General features: G+C 41.0%; 1 protein-coding gene across 1 annotated transcript in view; it reads left to right on the top strand.

Moving 5' to 3' along the window:
- The window catches only part of ARTN (artemin), a 29,251-nt gene extending 8,017 nt beyond the window's left edge, over positions 1–21,234 (top strand). The window contains exons 3-5 of the mRNA XM_075287319.1: positions 18,636–18,704; positions 19,184–19,381; positions 20,587–21,234. Coding sequence (XP_075143420.1) covers positions 18,636–18,704; positions 19,184–19,381; positions 20,587–21,002 — 683 coding nt within the window. The 3' untranslated portion in view covers positions 21,003–21,234. The remainder of the gene's footprint in view (positions 1–18,635; positions 18,705–19,183; positions 19,382–20,586) is intronic.
- The last annotated feature ends 404 nt before the right edge of the window (positions 21,235–21,638 follow it).

The raw sequence follows: 21,638 nt of genomic DNA, 5'->3' as shown, positions 1-21,638 counted from the left end.
AAACTGGTGGAAACTAGAGGGGACACAAAACTGGAGCAGCTGGAGGGGGACATTAAACAGTGGGGGTAGTTTGAGGGGGGCAATAAATTGACAGCTAGAGTGGGACATGAAACTGGGGGCAACTAGAGGCAGACAGGTCCCCCTACAGCTACATCCACGGTTTAATGTCCCCCCAGTTTCATGTCCCCCCCCCCATTCATATCCTCCTTTATTTGCCCCATTTCATGCCCCCCCTTCCATCTGCCATCTCTGCCCTAGTATAACATTCCCCTGCCATCTCTGCCCTAGTATAACGACACACAGACGGACATATATATATATATATATATATATATATATATATATATATATATATATATATATATATACACACACACACACACACACACATACACACACACACACACACACACACACACACACTCTCTCTCTCTCTCCACTCTCTCTCTTTTGCATAGACCAGCCTGCAAAAGAAAGAGACTGCAGACCGGAAACGTAACGTCGGCCCTGGAGCTTGCTCCAGGTGCCAGCAATCACCGGCAAAATGGCGGTGCCCATGCGCCGCCAGGAAAATGGCGCCTCTGACCGAGGCGCCAGAGGGGTTAAGGCCTCCAATCGGTCCAAGGACTGATCGGAGGCATTAGCGCTGGCTGTCTACTGTGTAACACAGTAGACACCCGGCAGCTATGGCAGCCACCCCACTCCATGGGCGGCCGCCATAGTTAAACACCTGACATGCGCCGTACTATTACGACAGATGTCGGGAAAGGGTTAAAGGCTCAAATACTGAAACTCTATAGAGATGTGTGTACTGTGAACCTGTGTCCAGAGAACAAGATCAGGGCACTGGGTGAGGTCCGTGTAATCCCATCTGATTCCCGGCCATATCCTCCTTGTGTGCTTCTATTATTTACTGCAGGCTGGAAAACATAATACACAAATAATAGCTCACAGTTCAGACCATGTGCATGGCAGGAGAACAGAGGCCCAGAAAAGAGCTTATATGAGGGAAATAACCCAGTGATGTAGTAATGTATCATGTGTGGAGCATGCGTATCCATTATGGACTGAGAAAGTAAGAATGTCACCTCTGAAAAATGCCATTTACTTTATTAGATGTGAATCCGCTGTTTCCACATTTGCAGTATGAAGTTTCCAGCACTGAATGAATAACAGGCCACATTTCCATGGCAGTGTGCCGGTAGACACACATTTCTGGCACAACTCCTGACTGTCTGTGCATGTACCTGTTCCTGGACTACAAACGCCACATACGGACACATAATACATATTCAGGACTCTGAGGACTTCTGATACAGATGATCTGGAGCTGCAGCAATTTGACAATTACTAAAGCTATATACACATGGCTGTGGGACCGAGCATTGAATGCAATTCAAGTGAATGGGGGCTACTCACATGCCCATTATTTTGGCGGACCGTTATAACAGACTGTCAAAATACAGGTCATGCCCTTTTTTTGTCAGTTTTCTCAGAACACGGATTAACCATCAGTCTACGACTCTTCTAGGTTGGGAAAGACAACGTAATTATGACTCCAGGGTCCACCTAAATGTGAAGCCAGACGCAATGGGGTTTTTGTATGATAATGATGGATGCTATAAGTTGTCAGGCAGACTTATTACACAGATAATTTGCTGGTGTAATATACCAATGGCACAGAAACTGAACATCCACATCCCATTGACTCACTGAATGACACTGGGGCATTGGCCTACTAATATTTCATTCTCCAAAGACTCATTGAGTATTGCTGAGCAGACAAGTCATTGTATATATTACAAGTCACACAATGCCAGGATTTACTATATGCTACTTCTTTGGCACATAGTTTGGGCTTGTATTTTCCCGGCTTGCTAGAGATCTTTGCTGCAGCTCTCCATGTAGTTCTACCAACTCCCAGTAACTGCAATTCCTCCAAGTGAAAGCCATGACTAATACAAAGCACATAGAGGTGGAAACAAACATGGTTGTACTGACAGTCGATGTACTGGATGTGAGTTTTTCCAGCATGGTGCTGCAAGCTTCTTCAGGTTATTGTTTTTTTTTGTTTTTTTTTAACTCCCATAAAACCTTATACAAAACTACAGCAATGTGAGCCACCGCTCATAACCTTCCACAAATTCACTGTGAAATATAATCCTCTTCTTCTTCTTGTACTGTTTTACATCATGCCCTCCAGTGCAATCTGCCCCAACATATCTCTCAGAAATGCTTTCTTCTCACCTTACAGATGCCATTGTCTTATAGAGTGAACGCCTTCTGGGATTAGGAGTCATTTTCACTACAACTTCAACCAGTGAAACTACCTGACCACACATCTAGAGAGTGGCGCCCTCTTCTGCAGGAGCTGAGGATTGTCCTCTTTGAATCACATAAGACATAGGACCAGGATAACCATTAATTTGGGGACATGCCTATGCTCAGGGCGTCACTATGACCTCTACCTAGTCTAGTCTGTTTAGGCAGAGAATAGAGCAGGACCTACAAGTTGCCACACCATGACACTTACATCCACCATACACTTTGCTCACACACCTCCTCAGCCGTGCACTGTCCATGTGCTTTATTTTTTCATGGAGTAATCCATAATGCCAAGGTCCCACAAGGCATCCCACAGCAAAAAAGCACTGCGGGGAAAAAGGTGGCGGCAACGCATCGCAGTTCTTCCCGCAGCACTTTAGACAGCAAGCACGCAGAGTTTCCCTCCCTGCTGACTTTCTGTTACAATTTTACCTGTGGGGAAACCGCCAGCATTTCCGTAGGCATAATTGACATGCTGCAATTTCCAAAAACGCGCCAGTTTTGGAAATTATGGTGTGTCCAAACTGTAGTTTTTACTGCAATGTGGGCATGGGATTCCCTAGAATCCCATCCACTTTGCCCTCACTGTAAAACGCTGTGTTTTTCCCACCTCGTTTCTGCCACAGACAAATCGTGGTGTTTCCGTCCCGTGGGGCTTTAGCCTGAAAAAGGAACTTTCATGAATCCGTCAAACCCACTGCTGAGTATCAGCTCAGACCATGCAACTCACATACATACATGGCATAACAGCTTCATTTTGACTCATATGAATGTCAAATGTAAAAATATATATAAAAAAAAAAGTGGATTTAGAATTAGACAGATTTTTTTTTATTATTTTTTTTTTTGCTTTTTTATATAATAGATGCCAAAACATCTAAAACATTAAGCAATATAGGAAAATATCTGTTAAATTGGATTTAAAAACTGCTGCAAACTGATCTAATTCTGTGCATGTCTGTCTAACTCTATCTCTCTATCTATATATATATATATACATACATATATATATATACACACACATACACATACATGGATCCTGAATGTGATTCACAGGTAATTATGTGGAAAGGTTCTTGCTAAAGTGGCGCCTCATACGGGTTAACTGTTTATGCAACTTCATAGACATTGATTTTTGAGAAAACGGGAAAACATAAATACGTAACCAAAAGCTCCTTTATGGGCTGCACCTGAGCGCAGATATCTCCAGCAGCTGTAACTGCTTGCCAGGACATCTATGTATATGTCACACACAGGATACGCTATTGTATCACAACAATCATGCCACATTCACAGATAGGGCTTCAGCCTTCCCTCTTTGCACTCTCTTTTTGCTAACACTGTAAAATAGGGAGCTCTATGTCACGTCTCATTGTCCCTGAGTTAAGGAGACGTGGCCTGAATCAATTCCACTTTTCACTGAGACCTTCTGCAACTACAATGTACATGACTGTCCAAGCCAATGATATGTAAGACCTTGTAGTCATGTCCTAGGGTCATAATACTCTCATGCTATGGAGTATGGCCAGATGTATCCAACTTGAGATTTACTACAGCCGTGTATCCATTCCACTATGAAAAACATATCTAGTCATATCCCTTAATGCCAATCCTACTAAGAGCATGAGAACTGTGTTCAGTATCACATTATATGATAATGCTGGCACAAATCTGAAAGGAGTCAATGATTATTGACCCAGCAAATTAATATCTACATGACCAATGGAAACCTGAGATAAGAGTTGTTACAGCTGAACAGAATGGATAACCTAGCTACAGGTGTGTCTTACATCCAACTACACAAACACAACAGGCGCAATATTGTCTCACCGGATTCAGGGTTACAGGACAGTCCCACACACCTCTCGTCACCTCAAGGAACTGCCCTGCAATGCAAGAGCTGCAGCCTATTCTGGCCCAGTAATGAGTCCGGGATCTATACCAGGGCTGAGGCCTACTCCAGTACTGCACTGGACCCCTAACTATCTATCTATCTATACACACACACATATATATAATATATATATATATATATATATATATATATATATATATATATATATATATATATATATTGGTAGTGCGCTCACAAACAGAACCCTGGTCTGTAATATTTCTCACCTGACACATAATATCTACATTCATACTTTACCTTTTTTTGTACTTTCAAAAGCATTAAGATGCATTAGGAAATGTGATTTTTAGTCAATGATAAATTACTAGAAAGGCAAACTGCATGTCCCTTTAATACACCCACATGTTTTATGTGCACTTTATGTGTTTTATGTGCATTTTTCTGATGCGTTTTTTTACTTATTTAAATTGCAAACAAAACACAACAAATAGGCAAAATGTGAACGCAGCCTAAACACACAACCATGTTATACTATGGTTATCATATTAACACTTTAGCCAAACCCAGAGTCCTTAACCAGGCCCCCTGTGAGGCAGGAGGATGAGGACTGTAGCCATACTACAGCTGGGGAATTCATCGAAAAATAACAGATACCAAATGTCAGCTAGATGAATGGATGTGACCTTACCGACATGGGTCACCCTTTGCTGACACTTCCAGAAGGGCCTCATTCAGCTTCCCTCGTCACATACTGAATGTGTTTACTTGTTGGCTTCTAATTTACCAAGATACCAGTTACTGTCACACAAGGTCCAGATTCTTAGAATATCTAATACCCTGAATAGTGTTCTTCTTTCTTTTTACATAACATACAGAAGCATGATAACATCAGATGGGACTCTCTACCTGTGGACCTGTGAGGGAGAAGCAGATGACATGAGAGCGGCTGCCTGTAACCTGCTGACCATTACTAAGCACATATGGTTAGAGATAAGCATGAACACTTGTGGATCTTCCCTATATGTATCCATATAATGCACTGTGTAGGATGGATCTCCCCTATAAGTATCCATAGAATACACTGTGCAGGATGGATCTCCCCTATATGTATCCATAGAATACACTGTGCAGGATGGATCTCCCCTATATGTATCCATATAATGCACTGTGTAGGATGGATCTCCCCTATATGTATCCATAGAATACACTGTGCAGGATGGATCTCCCCTATATGTATCCATAGACTGCACTGTGCAGGATGGATCTCCCGTATATGTATCCATAGAATACAGGATTTGTGGACGCTCTGCTCTCAGCCTCATATCCCAGATTACGTTTTCTTACTCTGAGTCTATAGACAGTGGAAACGATATACATCATAGGATGAGCTGGTGCGATTTCCTACATTAATCCTGCTGAGGATATTTTGTGTTTCAATCCCCCACAATCTACAAGATGTCCAATACAGACTTCATATCTTTACAGCTCAGGACTTGAACCAATGGATTGCAGGCAGTGATAGAAAGCAGACATCTCCAAAATGAAGCAAATGAAGTATATAAAAATGAAAGAAAGGATTGAAAATAACTGATATTTCTCGACAGAATAAAGACTTTTATTCTGATGATATACAGAAAACTTTGTGGCATGTTGTCTCTGCGTCTTAGATGTGTAGAAATATCCCTCTATTGTATTGTGGCAGCCATTTTTACAAAATTAACAGGAAGTGCCGCCATACTGGTTCTCACCCAGACGTATGGGCAAGTACAAAAATACCAATATCTCTGTAAGTGATGTCACTTCAGATATTCAATATTGGCAATTAATTTAATTTAATTTTTTTTCAAGTCCTCATTAGCGGGTAATAGCCTATCATGAATGGCAGTGGTATACACTATGGCTGTACATGTCAACAGGAAAATCAGGCTTTGTGTCACTGAAGGCCTTATTCACACGTCCAGATGTGTGAGGTCTGTGACAACCACGGACAGCATACAGACTTTTTTTAATGGGTGCATGCAGATTTCCATTAATTTTCTACAAACCAATGGATGAAAAGCATGCTCTATTTAAGTACATTTTGTGAACCATTAAGCTCTATTATAGCCTATGGGTCAATGAATGAACAATACCTAGGTAATACTGGGTGATAGAGTAAGAAGATGCAGGGGTAATACTGGGTGATAATAGAGTAAGAAGATGCAGGGGTAATACTGGGTGATAATAGAGTAAGAAGATGCAGGGGTAATACTGGAAGATAATAGAGTAAGAAGATGCAGGGGTAATACTGGAAGATAATAGAGTAAGAAGATGCAGGGGTAATACTGGGTGATAATAGAGTAAGAAGATGCAGGAGTAATACTGGAAGATAATAGAGTAAGAAGATGCAGGGGTAATACTGGGTGATAATAGAGTAAGAAGATGCAGGGGTAATACTGGAAGATAATAGAGTAAGAAGATGCAGGGGTAATACTGGGTGATAATAGAGTAAGAAGATGCAGGGGTAATACTGGGTGATAATAGAGTAAGAAGATGCAGGGGTAATACTGGAAGATAACAGAGTAAGAAGATGCAGGGGTAATACTGGAAGATAACAGAGTAAGAAGATGCAGGGGTAATACTGGAAGATAACAGAGTAAGAAGATGCAGGGGTAATACTGGAAGATAACAGAGTAAGAAGATGCAGGAGTAATACTGGAAGATAATAGAGTAAGAAGATGCAGGGGTAATACTGGGTGATAATAGAGTAAGAAGATGCAGGGGTAATACTGGAAGATAATAGAGTAAGAAGATGCAGGGGTAATACTGGAAGATAATAGAGTAAGAAGATGCAGGGGTAATACTGGGTGATAATAGAGTAAGAAGATGCAGGAGTAATACTGGAAGATAATAGAGTAAGAAGATGCAGGGGTAATACTGGGTGATAATAGAGTAAGAAGATGCAGGGGTAATACTGGGTGATAATAGAGTAAGAAGATGCAGGGGTAATACTGGAAGATAACAGAGTAAGAAGATGCAGGGGTAATACTGGAAGATAACAGAGTAAGAAGATGCAGGGGTAATACTGGAAGATAACAGAGTAAGAAGATGCAGGGGTAATACTGAATGATAATAAGGATACATTCAGACGAACCAGGTGCAAAACAAACATGAAAAAATGTCCTCTTTCTGCAGAGGTCTTGCACCCAAGGGGTACCCGTTTTCATGGATCCCCCCATACATATGAATTGATCTGTGAAAAAAGACAAAAAAAAAGCATCACCTATATTTTGACATTCCGTTGAAACAGACCGTGAAAATAACGGTCAAATGAATGGCGCCCAAGCACTGACATTGAATTAATTGGTGTCATGTAATGTCCCTTAAAAAAACGGACATCACATGGCTGTTAGTAACCATCCTGTCAGATATTGCAAAAACGGCCTTCACACGGTCATTTTTTTTCTGGTCATGTGATTAAGATTTAATATGAAGTGGTAATAGGGGAAGAAGAGGCAGCAATAATGATGAGGAAAAACTATACACGAGTAATAATTAGTTATAAGGGGTTCTTGACAAGACATAATGGTTTCTGAAGATAATAATAGACAATCCACACAAACTCATGAAAACCTAACAGGTGGAAGATTATCAAACCTTCTAGATTATCAGATGTCATAAGGGGAGAGTGTTAGTGTCCGAGCAGCTCAGTGTTTTCAGTGGAGCCTCATAGTTGTACTTGCTCAGTATTTGCAGACTGGGAATTGGACTATAATGATTTATGGATTATTAGATGCCCGATTAGAAGAATTTTCTTGTTAGTATAAGTAGAGTAGCCCTGCCAAATATCTTCCCATGTATGTAAACTTGCCCTTTTGCGTGGGAGCAGCGTTTATTAGGTGATCGATTCCTGTCACTCTTCGACATACCACATTCAGATACGGTATCTAAACTGTAAACATCACTCCATCTCTTCGGTATGTTTATATGTAACCTGCCTGGTACCCTTGTCTCTGAAGCAGAATTCCATACTTGCATTAAACATCCCAGGCAGTATTTGCAAGCTTTAATATTCGATTTTAATAAACATTTTCCTAGCCTGCAGAATGACACAGTGTTAGCATGGCCCGGCAGAGAGGGCACTGAATGAGCATGCTGCACCCTGCACTCAATATTTATACCATATGTGCTTGATGTTTGCTTGACAAATAAAAGCCCCAAGCATGTACTATGTGGCAGTCAAAAGGTTAAATTTTTTAAAGACGATCCCATTTCCACCCCCCTCTCACACAATGCAGACACCTCCCCTTCAGTAATGCAGAAGGTGCTGTAGACAGTGAGCACAAACCCCCAGATGACAGCACTTGGGTAGGAATCCTCCTTGTGTACATGCTGCTTTCTCTGTTTGTCTTGTATAGTTAGACCCTCTTCTTCTGCCTGTCTGTGTCCTCTCCATGTAATGTGTACAGGGGCCTGCTGGGGAGGTGGACTTCAGGTGGAGCAATGTCATGCTTGCCTTGTGCTTTTCACTCAGGCGTAGGTACAGTCAGCTGTCACAAGGTGTTCCAGGAAGGTGAACCATGTCTGATACTACTGAGCCAGTGACATATTTATACACTGACCCTAAGACAATGTTACCATCACGGGGGGGCCATGTGTGTATTTCTCAGGTCAAAATGGTGCACAAAGTTTGTGTCAAAGGCAGAATATGTGCAGCCAGAGCTGAGATGCCATAACATGGACAATGTATTGTGAAAGTCAGGATTACTGTCTTAAATGGAGAGTTGAGCTGTTGTATCTGAGGACACGTAATCTAGAAGCATGGGGTGACTGTCAGCTAGTGTCAGGAATGAGAATGAAGCACCCCAGCTGTTGCCTCAGGTAGGACATGAACTGCTGAATGTATGATAAAGACTTGGAAGGAGAGTGCAGCAGATGGCTGTCTGCAGAATAATATGGAGATATTCCAGCGTTACTTGTGGCTTCTTCTGCTGCAGGTGTATACTACCATAGAAAGCCTTTACTGTGCTGCAGATAAGACCCTGTTACTGGAGGATATGGGGGGAGCACCAGCATCGGTAATACTGTACTGTGTCCTACTAAGTGTAAGTAATACATAGCAGCTTATAACATAGCAGCAAGCATGGGGCTCGTATTTACACAAGTATGACTTCCTTTCCATCAGGTTCTGTTGCTGCGATGGTAAATAATAAGGCTGTGCAATCAAATTTGCTATTGCAAAGAAATTGAGATCCCGATCGTTCATCATAAAATGAGTAAAATTGTAGCCCTGCCTCGGAGTCTACAAAATTCCATAGAGATTTGTCTGCTCACTACGGCTTCTTCTGTGTAGGCAGTAGTTGGATTCATCCAATATATCCCATGACTTTTCTCTAGAACCGCTCATTGAACGTTCTCAGTTGTTGTTTTTTTTTAAGCAAAAACATGAAAACCAAAATTCAAAGAGAGAATCCCCATAAACTTGAACAAATTGAGATTTTATTGTTAGATAAAAGTCACCCAAGCCCTGGTTAATATAGCAATTAAAATATTCTATCCATAATAAAAGCTCCTGATAAACCAGGGAGTCAGCTGTTAAAACCCTGCACAAATGGAAGCCAAGACAGCAGTGTGAACAGCGCTCTTTCTGCAGTGGTCAGGTACAAATACACATATGGCGTCTCAGTAGCTCAGTGGTTTGAAGAAAAGCTATAAACCCCATTGCCGCCTACCTATTCTTACACAGTCCTCATCACACATACAAATATATACGCCAGACCAGTGTTGTCACCAAAGGACAATATATATCGATAAAGTAAGGAAAAATTGTCTATTCATATAGTATATGTTATGTGGTGTTGGGACAGCTATAACATGGACACAGTATTATGCCCAAATGTAAGCGGCCTTAGTGTGGCCTCCTAGAGACGCAGAGGATCCTCCAGTGTGCACAGGCTCTGACACATTAATACTTATCTGTGGCTGCTACGAATAGTCCTTGGATCCTTGGAACGGATTCAGAAACAGATGTAGATTCACCGTTACTTGTTGATATGATGATAATGTGGGGTATGAAAGTCCTAAGTGGCATTTGTGTAGCCATCTGATCTATATCATACTCTTTTTGGCATGTCTAGTGCTTCTTATTTCCTATTTTTTGGCCTAATTTGGTTATAGATTCTTATGGGAACCATGCAGAGAATGAACCTGAATTTCATGATGACCCCTGGCACAAAATGCTGTGCAGTTTATTAATAGCTAGGTGACACAGACTGAATGAGACGCAGTTTATGTGGGAACAGACTGACTGAGATCTATTACTGCCACCTACTGGAGGAATTCTGGCTAGAGCTTTGCAAAGAAAATGTGGAGAACTTACCAGTTCCAGCCATGATGCATTCTCTATTTGTAGCATCCAATAACAAATCTCCTATTTCACTCTTGTGTATTTTATAAATGATGTCATGTAATGTGAGTTTACAAAGTAGCTAAATAGAGCAATGATGTAAAGAACAAGGCAAAAACTATTACTGCAAAAAAAAAAAGCCCCCAAAAACTAAAAATACTATTGTGTTGTATAAGGTGGATAAACAACAGCGGAAATAAGAGCTACAGCATACGGCAAAGAACAAGGCACTAAGTGCAATATAGAACAGAAGACATTCATGTCACATAAACAATATCATATATCACTGCAGGATAGACTCAAGTGTTCTGTACTTTCCATATAAATACATCAGAGCCTGTAGGGGATACTAGTATAGCATATAAAGAGTCTTAGGTCTTATTCACACATCTGCATTTCACCATACACACATGCAGTCATTTTATTGTAAGCGCAGTACAGAACTATATGTCTCTGGGAGGCATACTACCCCATCATATGTCTCACACGCAGGCCACGTATCATGCACATATGGTTGTAGACTATCTCTTACTACTTGTAGACTTGTTAGGCGGTGACAAGAGAGAAAAGTTTTGAGGCCGAGGCCACATGTTGCAGAAACACAGAAATCCAGAGGAAAAACCACAGCATTTTACAGTCTCAGCATTGTGATGAAAAACGTCGCGAAAAATTAGGCAGGTTAATTTTTACCTGCAAAATTTCTGAGTTTTTTCATAGACTTATATGCTGAGAGGGAAAAATACAAACTGCAGCAGAACAGCCGTAAAAAAAAACCCTGCTGCATTAGCCGCATTTCACCACATGTCGCCTTAGCCAGACCAATTATATCTTAATATAGTCCGACGTGTGATTGAGAGATATACTGCAGCAAAAGGGGCTGTAGAAAGGAACCTGCAATGCAAACCTTATATCACACTGTAGTGTGGAGTTTATGATGCGGAGCAATGCATAGCAAAATATGGGACACATTTTGTTGCTGATAAATCACTGGTTTGTCACAGATTTGCTGCAAAATCCAAAGTGTGCTCATGCAGTTAGGATGTATTCACATTTTTTCATGGCATTGTGCAGATTTGGTAACACTGATGCACCCAAGGCATCAGATTCTAGATGAATTTCACCAAATTTTGCTGTATCTCCCAAAGAGCTGCAGAATGAACTGATTTTGTAGAGATGAACGAGTACTGTTCGGATCAGCCGATCCGAACAGCACGCTCGCATAGAAATGAATGGACGTAGCCGGCACGCGGGGGGTTAAGTGGCCGGCGGCCGTTAAAGCGGAAGTACCAGGTGCATCCATTCATTTCTATGGAGCGTGCTGTTCGGATTGGCTGATCCGAACAGTACTCGCTCATCTCTAATTTTCAGTGGTAGAAATGTCTGCAACAAATCTTCTGCATGTAAATTCAACCCTGATATTTTTAAGGTTCTAACAGCTCTTAGAAATGGACGTACATGTTGTAGATTTTGCATTTGTTTTTTTCTGGTTTTGATGGCCGATGCATTTCATTTTCTTTCTTATTTCACTAAACTCACTGATCAGTTTTTAAGTCTATTTCACATCAATGATCAACTGATGCATAGACTTCTATCGGATCCGAATGTTTGTGAAAATGGACAAGGATAATGCAAGTCAGTCTTAAAAAAAAAAAAATGGGCATGTGAATAGACACATTAACATCAATGTGCTCTCAGAACAGACATGTGATGAACATTACAGAAGTGGCCGTCACATGTCCATTTTTGACTGTCGTATAAATAAACGTCAACTCTTTCCCATCATTCACTGTATATGTACAGCAGATGTTGGGACTTTAAACATGACACTCGCTCAGGAGCTGAGTGGGGCTTTAGCTGCCAAGTCTTCGCTGTTTTATAGAGTTTTTGTTTTGTTTTTTTTGTTTTTTTTTTTGGGGGGGGGTTTGTTACAGCTTCCCAGTACATCATATGGATTATACATCATAAATTTTGCCCCTACAAAATACTTTTTTTTTTTTTTTTTGCAAAATAAATAGACCCTCATATATCCCTGTGAGTGCAAACAGAATGGCTTCCTGCAAATGAGCACATTCAGCTCCACAAACACAGTCCGTATGAGCGCCAAACTGAACGTGGCCAAGTGAGATATGATGCAGTGAGAATTACAGGACTAGACTGAAGCAGGCATAAATATGAAAAGTGGCTGCAGTGGGAGAAGATATTCCCATCCTAACAGAGGATAGCCTGCAGGTCACTGGAGTCTTGGCTCCTATTCTGAATAGAGCTGTGCCTGGGCAGCACACACTTGCATCGTTCTATTCATTTATTCATCTGGACATAGTTGAGACACTTGGTGAGAAGAATGATGCTGATGAAACAAGGATTAAGCCATCCGCACATGTGGATGCAAAACACAAGCCTCAAACAACAGCAGGGAAATATTCTGTCAACCCAATGCTGACAGCTCCAAGGGTGAGAAAGTCTGCAGGGTGACGGCTCTGGTCAGGAGCTATGAGAGTCCCAGACCTAAAGAGAAAGGACTTGAAAGACTGTAAAGTGCAATAACAATAAGATCAACTGATTCATAAGAGTTCAGAGGCTGAGAACCTTTACAACAATTTGACTGTGTACAACATACAGGGGACAGGTTATACTTGTTACGGGAGAAAACTGTGTTGATCATATAAAAATGTCATTAAAAAAAAGATAAAATCCAGATATTATTAAAATGTAGTGCAGTAAAATATTTAGGATATTTCCATATGTCATATTAGTACATAAGAGCATGATAGGAGGCCCTCACATTGGACTCCCCTATGTTTAGCACAATGCTGTAGCCCTTAATTTTCAGATATTTACAGCCGATCCCTGGACACCTTTGAGATTTGCTGATCATATCTTCCCTGCTGCCAATGCACAATATATATAAAGGAGATCCCATAGACAAAATATGGTTACAGGACAGTAGAGCTGCAGGAAAGCAGAGACTACAAGCACCATAAATGACTATTATGCAGGGGGTTCAGGTCTTAGCTCAGAGGTTGGTCTGGGAATCCAGTAATAGGTAGCAGACATGATTTCTAGGTTGCGCTCTTCCCTATATAGCAATGTGTACCATGATAAGAAGTGACTGTAGGTTTTGTGCAGGGGAGCTGTAAACCTCCCCTCCTATATCTCAGTGTACACAGAGATAATGTGATTTATTAATCATCCTGTGTCACATTCTATCCAGAGAAGGAAGCAAGCTCTGCCTTGTGTCTTATCCCTCCATTGGATGACACTGCCCAGAAGGAACATTCGGTTCTGTACTTGATGCCAATCCTTTGCATGTTCTAAAGCTTCATTTGGAAACCTTGCCTCTTCCTTGACATGCATCTTATATTTTTCTCAGTCAATTTACACCTCTCGCCTGTGGACATTTCTGAATGATGGGTGACTTGGGTTATACACAGACAGCTAAACCTCATACAGAAACAATGGAAGTTGATTTTGTTCTTTAAGTGTACTTCCAACTTTGAACACTATTTATTTTTTTAGCTGCAAAATTCTGTGCTAATGAATTCCATAATAGATCTTTCTGATAACCAGTAGTCAGATCCCTTCTGTTCCATATCCCTGCTTCCCCTTTACAACAGTTAAAGAGGTACATGATAAGCACATTGCACAGAAAAGTACAAATCTGCCCTTCAATAACAGTGCTGCATGCCATAGGCTCCCCCTAGTGGTGACTGCATGCAGACAGAATATTATCATTTAGGGACTGTTCACATCACATTTTTAACATTCATTCAGAAGATCAATTTAATGGATGCAAATTGATGACAGACATGCATATGCTACTCTATGCTTTTGTGTCTGCAGAAAAAAAAAAAAAAAAAAACTTTTTAAAACATTATATAAGGCAAGGTTCAAATTTGCATTGGAGACTCCGCCACAGATTTCACCTAAGGGAGTCTTCACACGGAGTAAAAACTCCGCTCATTCTGAACGTAAAACTCGTTCAGAGTGAGCAGCGATAAAATAGGACTGTGCTCAGTATAAAACTGGCATAAACTGGGTGGTTCCTATCATAGTCTATGGGGTATGCAGGTAATTGCTTTCTAAGTGGACAGGCCGTCCATCTTTCGTGTCTCCATGCGGACTCAAGTGACAGAGACCAGAACGATCTTGTGCACCAAGTGTAAGTGGACGGTTACTATGTATAGAGATTACATAGCAGGTGGGGATAATAGGAAGTTTTGTCGCACAGCTTTGGCCAACGGCATTAGAGAACTCAGTGATGTCAGATAAGAGGTGGCGGGCTTGTATTATTAGTGACCTTAGCTGTACAGTTCTGTTACATGCAGCGTCTTAACCTTCCAGGAATAAAGGGAGTTACAATCCAATTGCCTTATCATTTCCAGCATGTACTAGACTGTAATTCAGGACTCATACATTGGCAAGGTTACACAACATACACCTAATGTGTATCCCAGGTTTAGGACAAAGCAGAGAGAACATTTTTGATAGTGGATACTACTAATTTTTTTTGGGGGGGGAGGTTCTTAGTTTTCCACATACTATTGTTGCCAAACATCCCCAGAAGTCACCTATTGCCATTCAGTAGAGTCATGCTAGTATGTTAATGTGCCTTATATCGGCCCTAGTCTTCATGTCACTTATGTCAAAATCTAGAATGTCTATGTTTACTACCAGGTTTATGGGGGAGAGGTCAGAATGTCAGTATGCTATTAACCTTCTTGACCTGAGAGATTACGACACTGTAAGGTACAGAATACATGGAGAACATACACAAGTAATACGGGAAATATTCTGTAACAAAGCTGTATTCATTGCAGGATATTTCCAGTATTACTTGTATTACTAAAGCTGGCTTCACATTTGTGTTGGAGTCCTGCACGGAGAAGAACTTTTTTCTCCACCGCTTTCAGTTTCAAAACGACAAACACCCGTCGGGTCCCCAAGTCTCCATATGTAACCGATGTAACTGACTTTCGGGAGAGCCAGTGCTAGTCTAATATGTGAGTTTTGCTAGAATGACAAATCACCTCTTTCTAAATTAGGCTCCATTCACATCAGGGTATCTTTTTTATATCTGTTTACATAGAAATTAATGTAAAATGAAAAAGATATATTTCTGTCCATTTTCTTTGAGGGCCACAAAACTGTAGTATACCAAACTATTCTGCACCTGTTAACCGAATCTCCTAAAAAAATAAATAGATTTAAAAAAAAAAAAAAAAAAACGAAGTGATGTGAATGGATCCCAAGTCATTAGCAAGTTACTTAAGTTACATAGATGTTTCACTTTATGACACAAGACTTTTTTGTAAATGGCATTTATTGTTACTTTGTTTTTCTCATCATATACCATTTACTTTGCTACTTATTAGAAACATAAACTTTAGTACAACATGTAATACTGTTGGGTATCCAATAATATGCAAGTAACTGACATCTGCACTGAAATATTAACACGTTAGAGAAACGGCTGTCACTGACCCTTGGTAGAACACGGTGAGTAAACTCACTGCTTGGGTTATAGGTTATAGCAGGGTCAGGAATGACCTCTACATTAAATGAAACGATTAACCTAAAAGTGGCAGAACAGAAGACTAAAGCTCATGACTGGCAGTGGTGTCAAAGATTTCCGCCATGTGGCCCCATTTCTCCTGTTGTCAGAGCTATGTGGCATACAAATATATATTGTATATAAATATTAATTAACCAAACACAATGACAAACAACATAATGAAGATCTCCATGCTTTACACTTCAGGCTGAATTCAGAGAGTTGTATCACAAGGTTTACATGACATTGTGACTTCTTTATTAGTAACATGTTCACACTGCCGCGGTTTCTCCACCTATTTCATTACAATTTGTTGCTTCTTCTTCTTTTCTAAACAAATGTTTTTCCCTAGAAGCTGCAGGACATGAGCGCAGTGTATACAAGGTCCACCCTGGAGTCATTTATATATACATCTAGCTGGCTCTAGTCACTAGCAATATGTTGTGACCAAGAATGCAAAATTGGTCCTTAGAATTTGCTTGCCATAATTTGCCACATTTTAGCCCATAGTTAAAGCTAAAACTGGTGCAAACAACGTAATAAATCTGGTCCTAAGGCTGGTCTTACACGACCGTATTGATTTTATGGTCCACAGGTTGCTGATCAGCAACATAGACACCGCAGAAGCCCGTGTCCTGCCGCACTCGCCCATAGAGTTCTAAGAGTGAGTCCATGCAGTGCTGTGAATTCACGGCCTTTGCAGACCTGCTCTACAAAGTGAGGACCTCGGTTGCGGCCTGGCCACCCCACGGATAAAATATCCGGTGGTGTAAGAGGCCGCACTGAATATAATGTGTCCGCAATTGAAAACCCTCAATTGCAGTCCATTTGCGGTCTTACATTATGGCCGTGTAAGACCAGCCTAAGAGAGGTTTTTGTTTAACAAATCTTCATCATGTTGTAACAACTCAAAGCTTATCATAAATCCTCCCTTTGTTCCAAAAACAGATTATGTAAAGTTTATCTGATTCTTATCTCATGAACTACAAATGACTGTACCTCCAGAACTACTGGATGGCAATAAAGGAGTTACCTCAATAGTCCATAAAAGTCTGATGGATGGTGGCTGGTCAAGCTGCTCCCACAACAGCTCAATGGGGTTGACATCTGGTGACTGCGCCGGCCCCTCCATAGAATACCAGCTGCCGGCTTCTTCCCTAAATAGTTCTTGTATAATTTGGAGGTGGCTTTGGGTCATTGTCCTGTTGTAGGATGAAACTGGCTCCAATCAGGCACCCCCCACAGGGTATGGCATGGTGCTGCATAGTGCTAGCCTTCCTTATTCCCAATCCCTTTTACCTTGTACAAATCTCCCACTTTACCAGCTCATCACATTCCCTCCACCATGCTGGACAGATGGCGTCAGGCTCTTCCAGCATCTTTCATTTGTTCTGCGTCTCACAAATGTTCTTCTGTGTGATCCAAACACCTCAGACTTCGATTCGTCTGTCCATAACACTTTTTTCCAATCTTCCTCTGTCCAATGTCTGTGTTCTTTTGCCCACGTTAATCTTTCCCTTTTATTAGCCAGTCTCCGATATGGCTTTTTCTTTGCCCCTCTGCCCTGAAGGCTGGGCACCCTGGAGTCGCCTCTTCACTGTAGACGTTTACACTGGCGTGTTGCGAGTCCTATATAATGAAGCTACCAGTTGAGGACCTGTGAGGTGTCGGTTTCTCAGACTAGAGACTGTAATGTCCTTGTCTTGTTGCTCAGTTGTGCAGCGCGGCCTCGCACTTCTCTTCCTACTCTGGTTAGAGCCTGTTTGTCCTCTGAAGGGAGTAGTACACATCATTCTAAGAAATCTTCAGTTTCTTGACAATTTCTAGCATAGAATAGTCTTAATTTCTAAGAACAAGAATAGACTGTCAAGTTTCACATGAAAGTTCTCCTTTTCTGGCCATTTTGAGATTTTAATTGAACCAACAAATGTAATGCTCCAGCTTGTCAGGTCAGTTTTATGGCTTCACTAACCAGCAGAACTGTTCTCAGCTGTACTAACAGACTTGTACAAGGGATCTCTAACCATCCATTAGCTTCTTACACAGTTAGAAAACCCAATGTACCATTAGAGAGCTGGAGTGATGGCTGCTGGGAATGCTCCTCTATACACCTATGTAGATTTTGCATTAAACACCAGACGTTTGCAGCTAGAATCGTCATTTACCACAGTAACAATGTATACATGAGATTTCTGATTTATTTTACTGTTACCTCCATTGAATAAAACTGTGCTTTTCTTTAAAAAATAAGGAAATTTCTAAGTCACCCGAAACTTTTGAACGGTAGTGTACATATCTGTAGTAAAATATACGACTGTAATGATAGCTATCACTATAAATACAATCTGAGGAATTAGTTCAGCTCTGCCGTATGTATATACAAGCTAGGATTGCAGGCCCAGGGATACAGTGCTGCGGTTTCCATTGTTTGTCACATATTGTTGGTGATATAAAAGAGCATTCATGAAGTAAAGTAGTGACCTGCACTGCCAATGACATCAATACTTTCATGTTTGCAGACAGCCCCGAGCCGTTCATGGGAAGAGGATCCCAGTCTGTGACATTCCCGCCCTGGAGCTGTAAGGTGAGTGCCTGTATCGCTAGTGACCACTGGGCAGGGAATAGGTGCAGTTACAGCATTATTTTTGTGTTACCATGGTTACATACTATTACAAGAAAAAAAAAACAAAGAAGTTAGTCATACCCTCATCCATCTGTATTCTACCTACTGGATCTATATTACCTAAAGCATAAACAAATCAGGCATGACAATTTGTGTTTGTGAGATTCTGATGTACCAAAAAACTTCACTAAAGTGTTGCAAGCAGAATGGAATGTGAAATGAGTCGTGAATGCAGCTCTAGAAGTGACTGGAGTGTGATAGAAGTGCAGATCTGTATCAGACTAGTAAGGATTTGCAAACTTATTTATCACCAGATAATACCTGAACTGATGTGAACAGTAAAAATCCTGATCAGAGGTGGAGTTACATGATATGGAGCGTCATAGTCACTGTCTGTTGCAGCCATTGTTTCCATGCACTACTTTGTGTCTTCTTACCAGGTAGCACTCTGGACTCTCGCAGTATCACTGCTGCTTCTGTCAGCCATGATAACCCCCGGGTCCTCCACTCCAGTTATGGAGGGGCAGTCCAACACAGAAAAGGAGTCTGACAGTTTTGGTACTATTGACCCGAAAAGCATGGACTTGTTTGTGGAGGAGAATGTAGAACAAACCATAAAATCGCCAGGGAGTCCTATGTATGGTGAGTAAAATCATGTAACACTTTATTTTTGTATTTATGTATGGCGGCCATTGTAGGGAGATTTACAAATCTGATGAGGACTGTGGTAACAATAAGTAATGTATGTAAAGGGAGTCACTATAGCAGTCCCTACAGGACTAGCGGTACAGTCACACACTCAAGTTTCATAGGAATAAAACTTTTTTCTGCTTCCTGATCGTCACCACTAAGATATTACAGCAAAGGTGACAACATAAGTCAGAAAGCAGAAAAAAGCCTTTTATTTAGGGTTTGCAAAGTCACAGCCAATTCTGGCTGGAAATGGGAATTGGATTATTTTTTAGTATATTCTACAATTATTAATATTTTTATAGATTTCATAGTATTACATATTTGATTTTATGGCAATTCAATCTCTGTCTTTTTCATGAATGAGAACATTTTATAGCATCTGACTGACCCTGGCATCAGCAATTTGTGAAGAAGCCGGAGTCAGTCTGAAAAAAATAGAGGAGTTGGAATCGGAGGTTTGGGCTACAGACTGCTCAGCCCTGGTTCTATTCACATGAAGCCCATGTCTTTTGTAGCGAAACATGCTCATGCTCAGACGTTGCAATGACGCCTATAAAAGCAAAATATTAAGACATGAGACTTTTCCTGGTATTTGAACACCTAAGATCACTCCCTGCCCCCCCAATGCTTAATCTTCCAACATGATATGCTGCGCTGGTTTCAAGCTACTCACAGGGAGATCGGACCCCACTGTTTAGTCTCCCCAGGTCTTATACTGCCTTGCTGGAGGGAATCAGTAGACATCTGCTCTAAGAATAAGGGAGCTTTATTTTTCATACGGCCCAGCCTAGAGCCACAAGTGTTGAGCTGAATTACAGCCAAGCGCCATTACTTTTAGTGATGTTAATTGATTATAGTATCTTTTAACCTCTTCCTTTTCTGCCGTGTGAGCGGCGCCTTAGGCTAACGCCCAATATTGTAGAAAAGCAGCTTTTCCGTGGCAGGTTTTGCTGTGTTTTTTGTTTTTTTTCTGAGCCAAAGTCAAAGAGTTTCTACTAAAGGAATGAGAAATAGATAAAAAGTTCTTATACTTCAAAAAAAAAATACGCCAAAAAATCTGCAAAAAAAAAAAAAAAAAAAAAAAAGCTGAGTGTTTCATAAAAGATCATAGACCGTTATATGACACTTATTAATATGTCCTTATTACACTACAGAGAACATAACCACAGGCCACACTGACGACGAAGATAACGTCCTACTTCGTGCTGAACGCTCTCCGACAGGTAAAAAGAAGAATAAGAAGTCTGGTAACAAGTCTGGTAACAAGAACGGAAACTGCACTAGGGAGAGAATGAAGGTGAAAGTGCGGGACCTTGGGCTGGGATATGACTCTGATGAATTGATTACTTTTTATTACTGTATTGGGACGTGCCAAAAGTCCAATAATTATGATATCACACTAACTACTCTGCTGAGAAACGAGCGCATTAAGCACAGCTCACACAGACGAGTCAGCAACCAGCCCTGCTGCAGACCAACCGCTTATCTACCTGTATCATTTCTGGACATCAAAAATGAGTGGCAAATAGTAGAAAAGTTGTCAGCAGCTAACTGCAGCTGTGGAAGCTGATGGTCACTGTCAGAGCAACATACAGGAATAATGTACAGCTCCTGGTAACAGGCCAAGAAGCAGAAAGCAAGTAGAGGTCAAGAAGGCTGATGCCCAAAGGAGTCGCCACAGGTGGTACAAGGTATTTATAACAAGGTGGAGAAACGGCAACAAGAAGTCACTGGTCCTACAAGTTTCACCTCAGTTGTCTAAATGTATAAACTTGGTTGCCAACCAACAAAGGCATGATGTAATTGGGTTTTTAGATAAAATCTCTCACAGAGGTGGAAGATTTCTTTATAGCTACTAATAATGATGAAAGAATTCACAGACCATAGCACAAACCTGTCAAAACATGATGCCTCCAATTTAGGGTGAAGTCTTTATTTGGCTCGGGGAAGTTTATATCATGTAAGGGTCAGTTCACACGTGAAAACCGCCTAGCTTATTTGTGCGAGGTAAAAAACCTCGAGGAGTTTTTTTGACGCTGTTTTTTGCATTCCACGCGGTTTTTGACGAGGTTTTTGACGCGGTTTTCGCTAGGGTTTTTTTTTCCTATATGTGCTATAGAAACTGTAGGCGAAAACCGCGCGGTTTTTTGCAAAAAAACGCGCGGTTTTGTGTGCAAAAAACCGCGCGGTTTTTTACCGCGCGGTT

This window comes from Leptodactylus fuscus, chromosome 9 (genome assembly GCF_031893055.1).
Source record: "Leptodactylus fuscus isolate aLepFus1 chromosome 9, aLepFus1.hap2, whole genome shotgun sequence".
NCBI classification, from domain to species: Eukaryota; Metazoa; Chordata; class Amphibia; order Anura; family Leptodactylidae; genus Leptodactylus; species Leptodactylus fuscus.
Note: the sequence above shows the minus strand (reverse complement) of the source record. Positions and strands in the feature narration are given on the sequence as shown.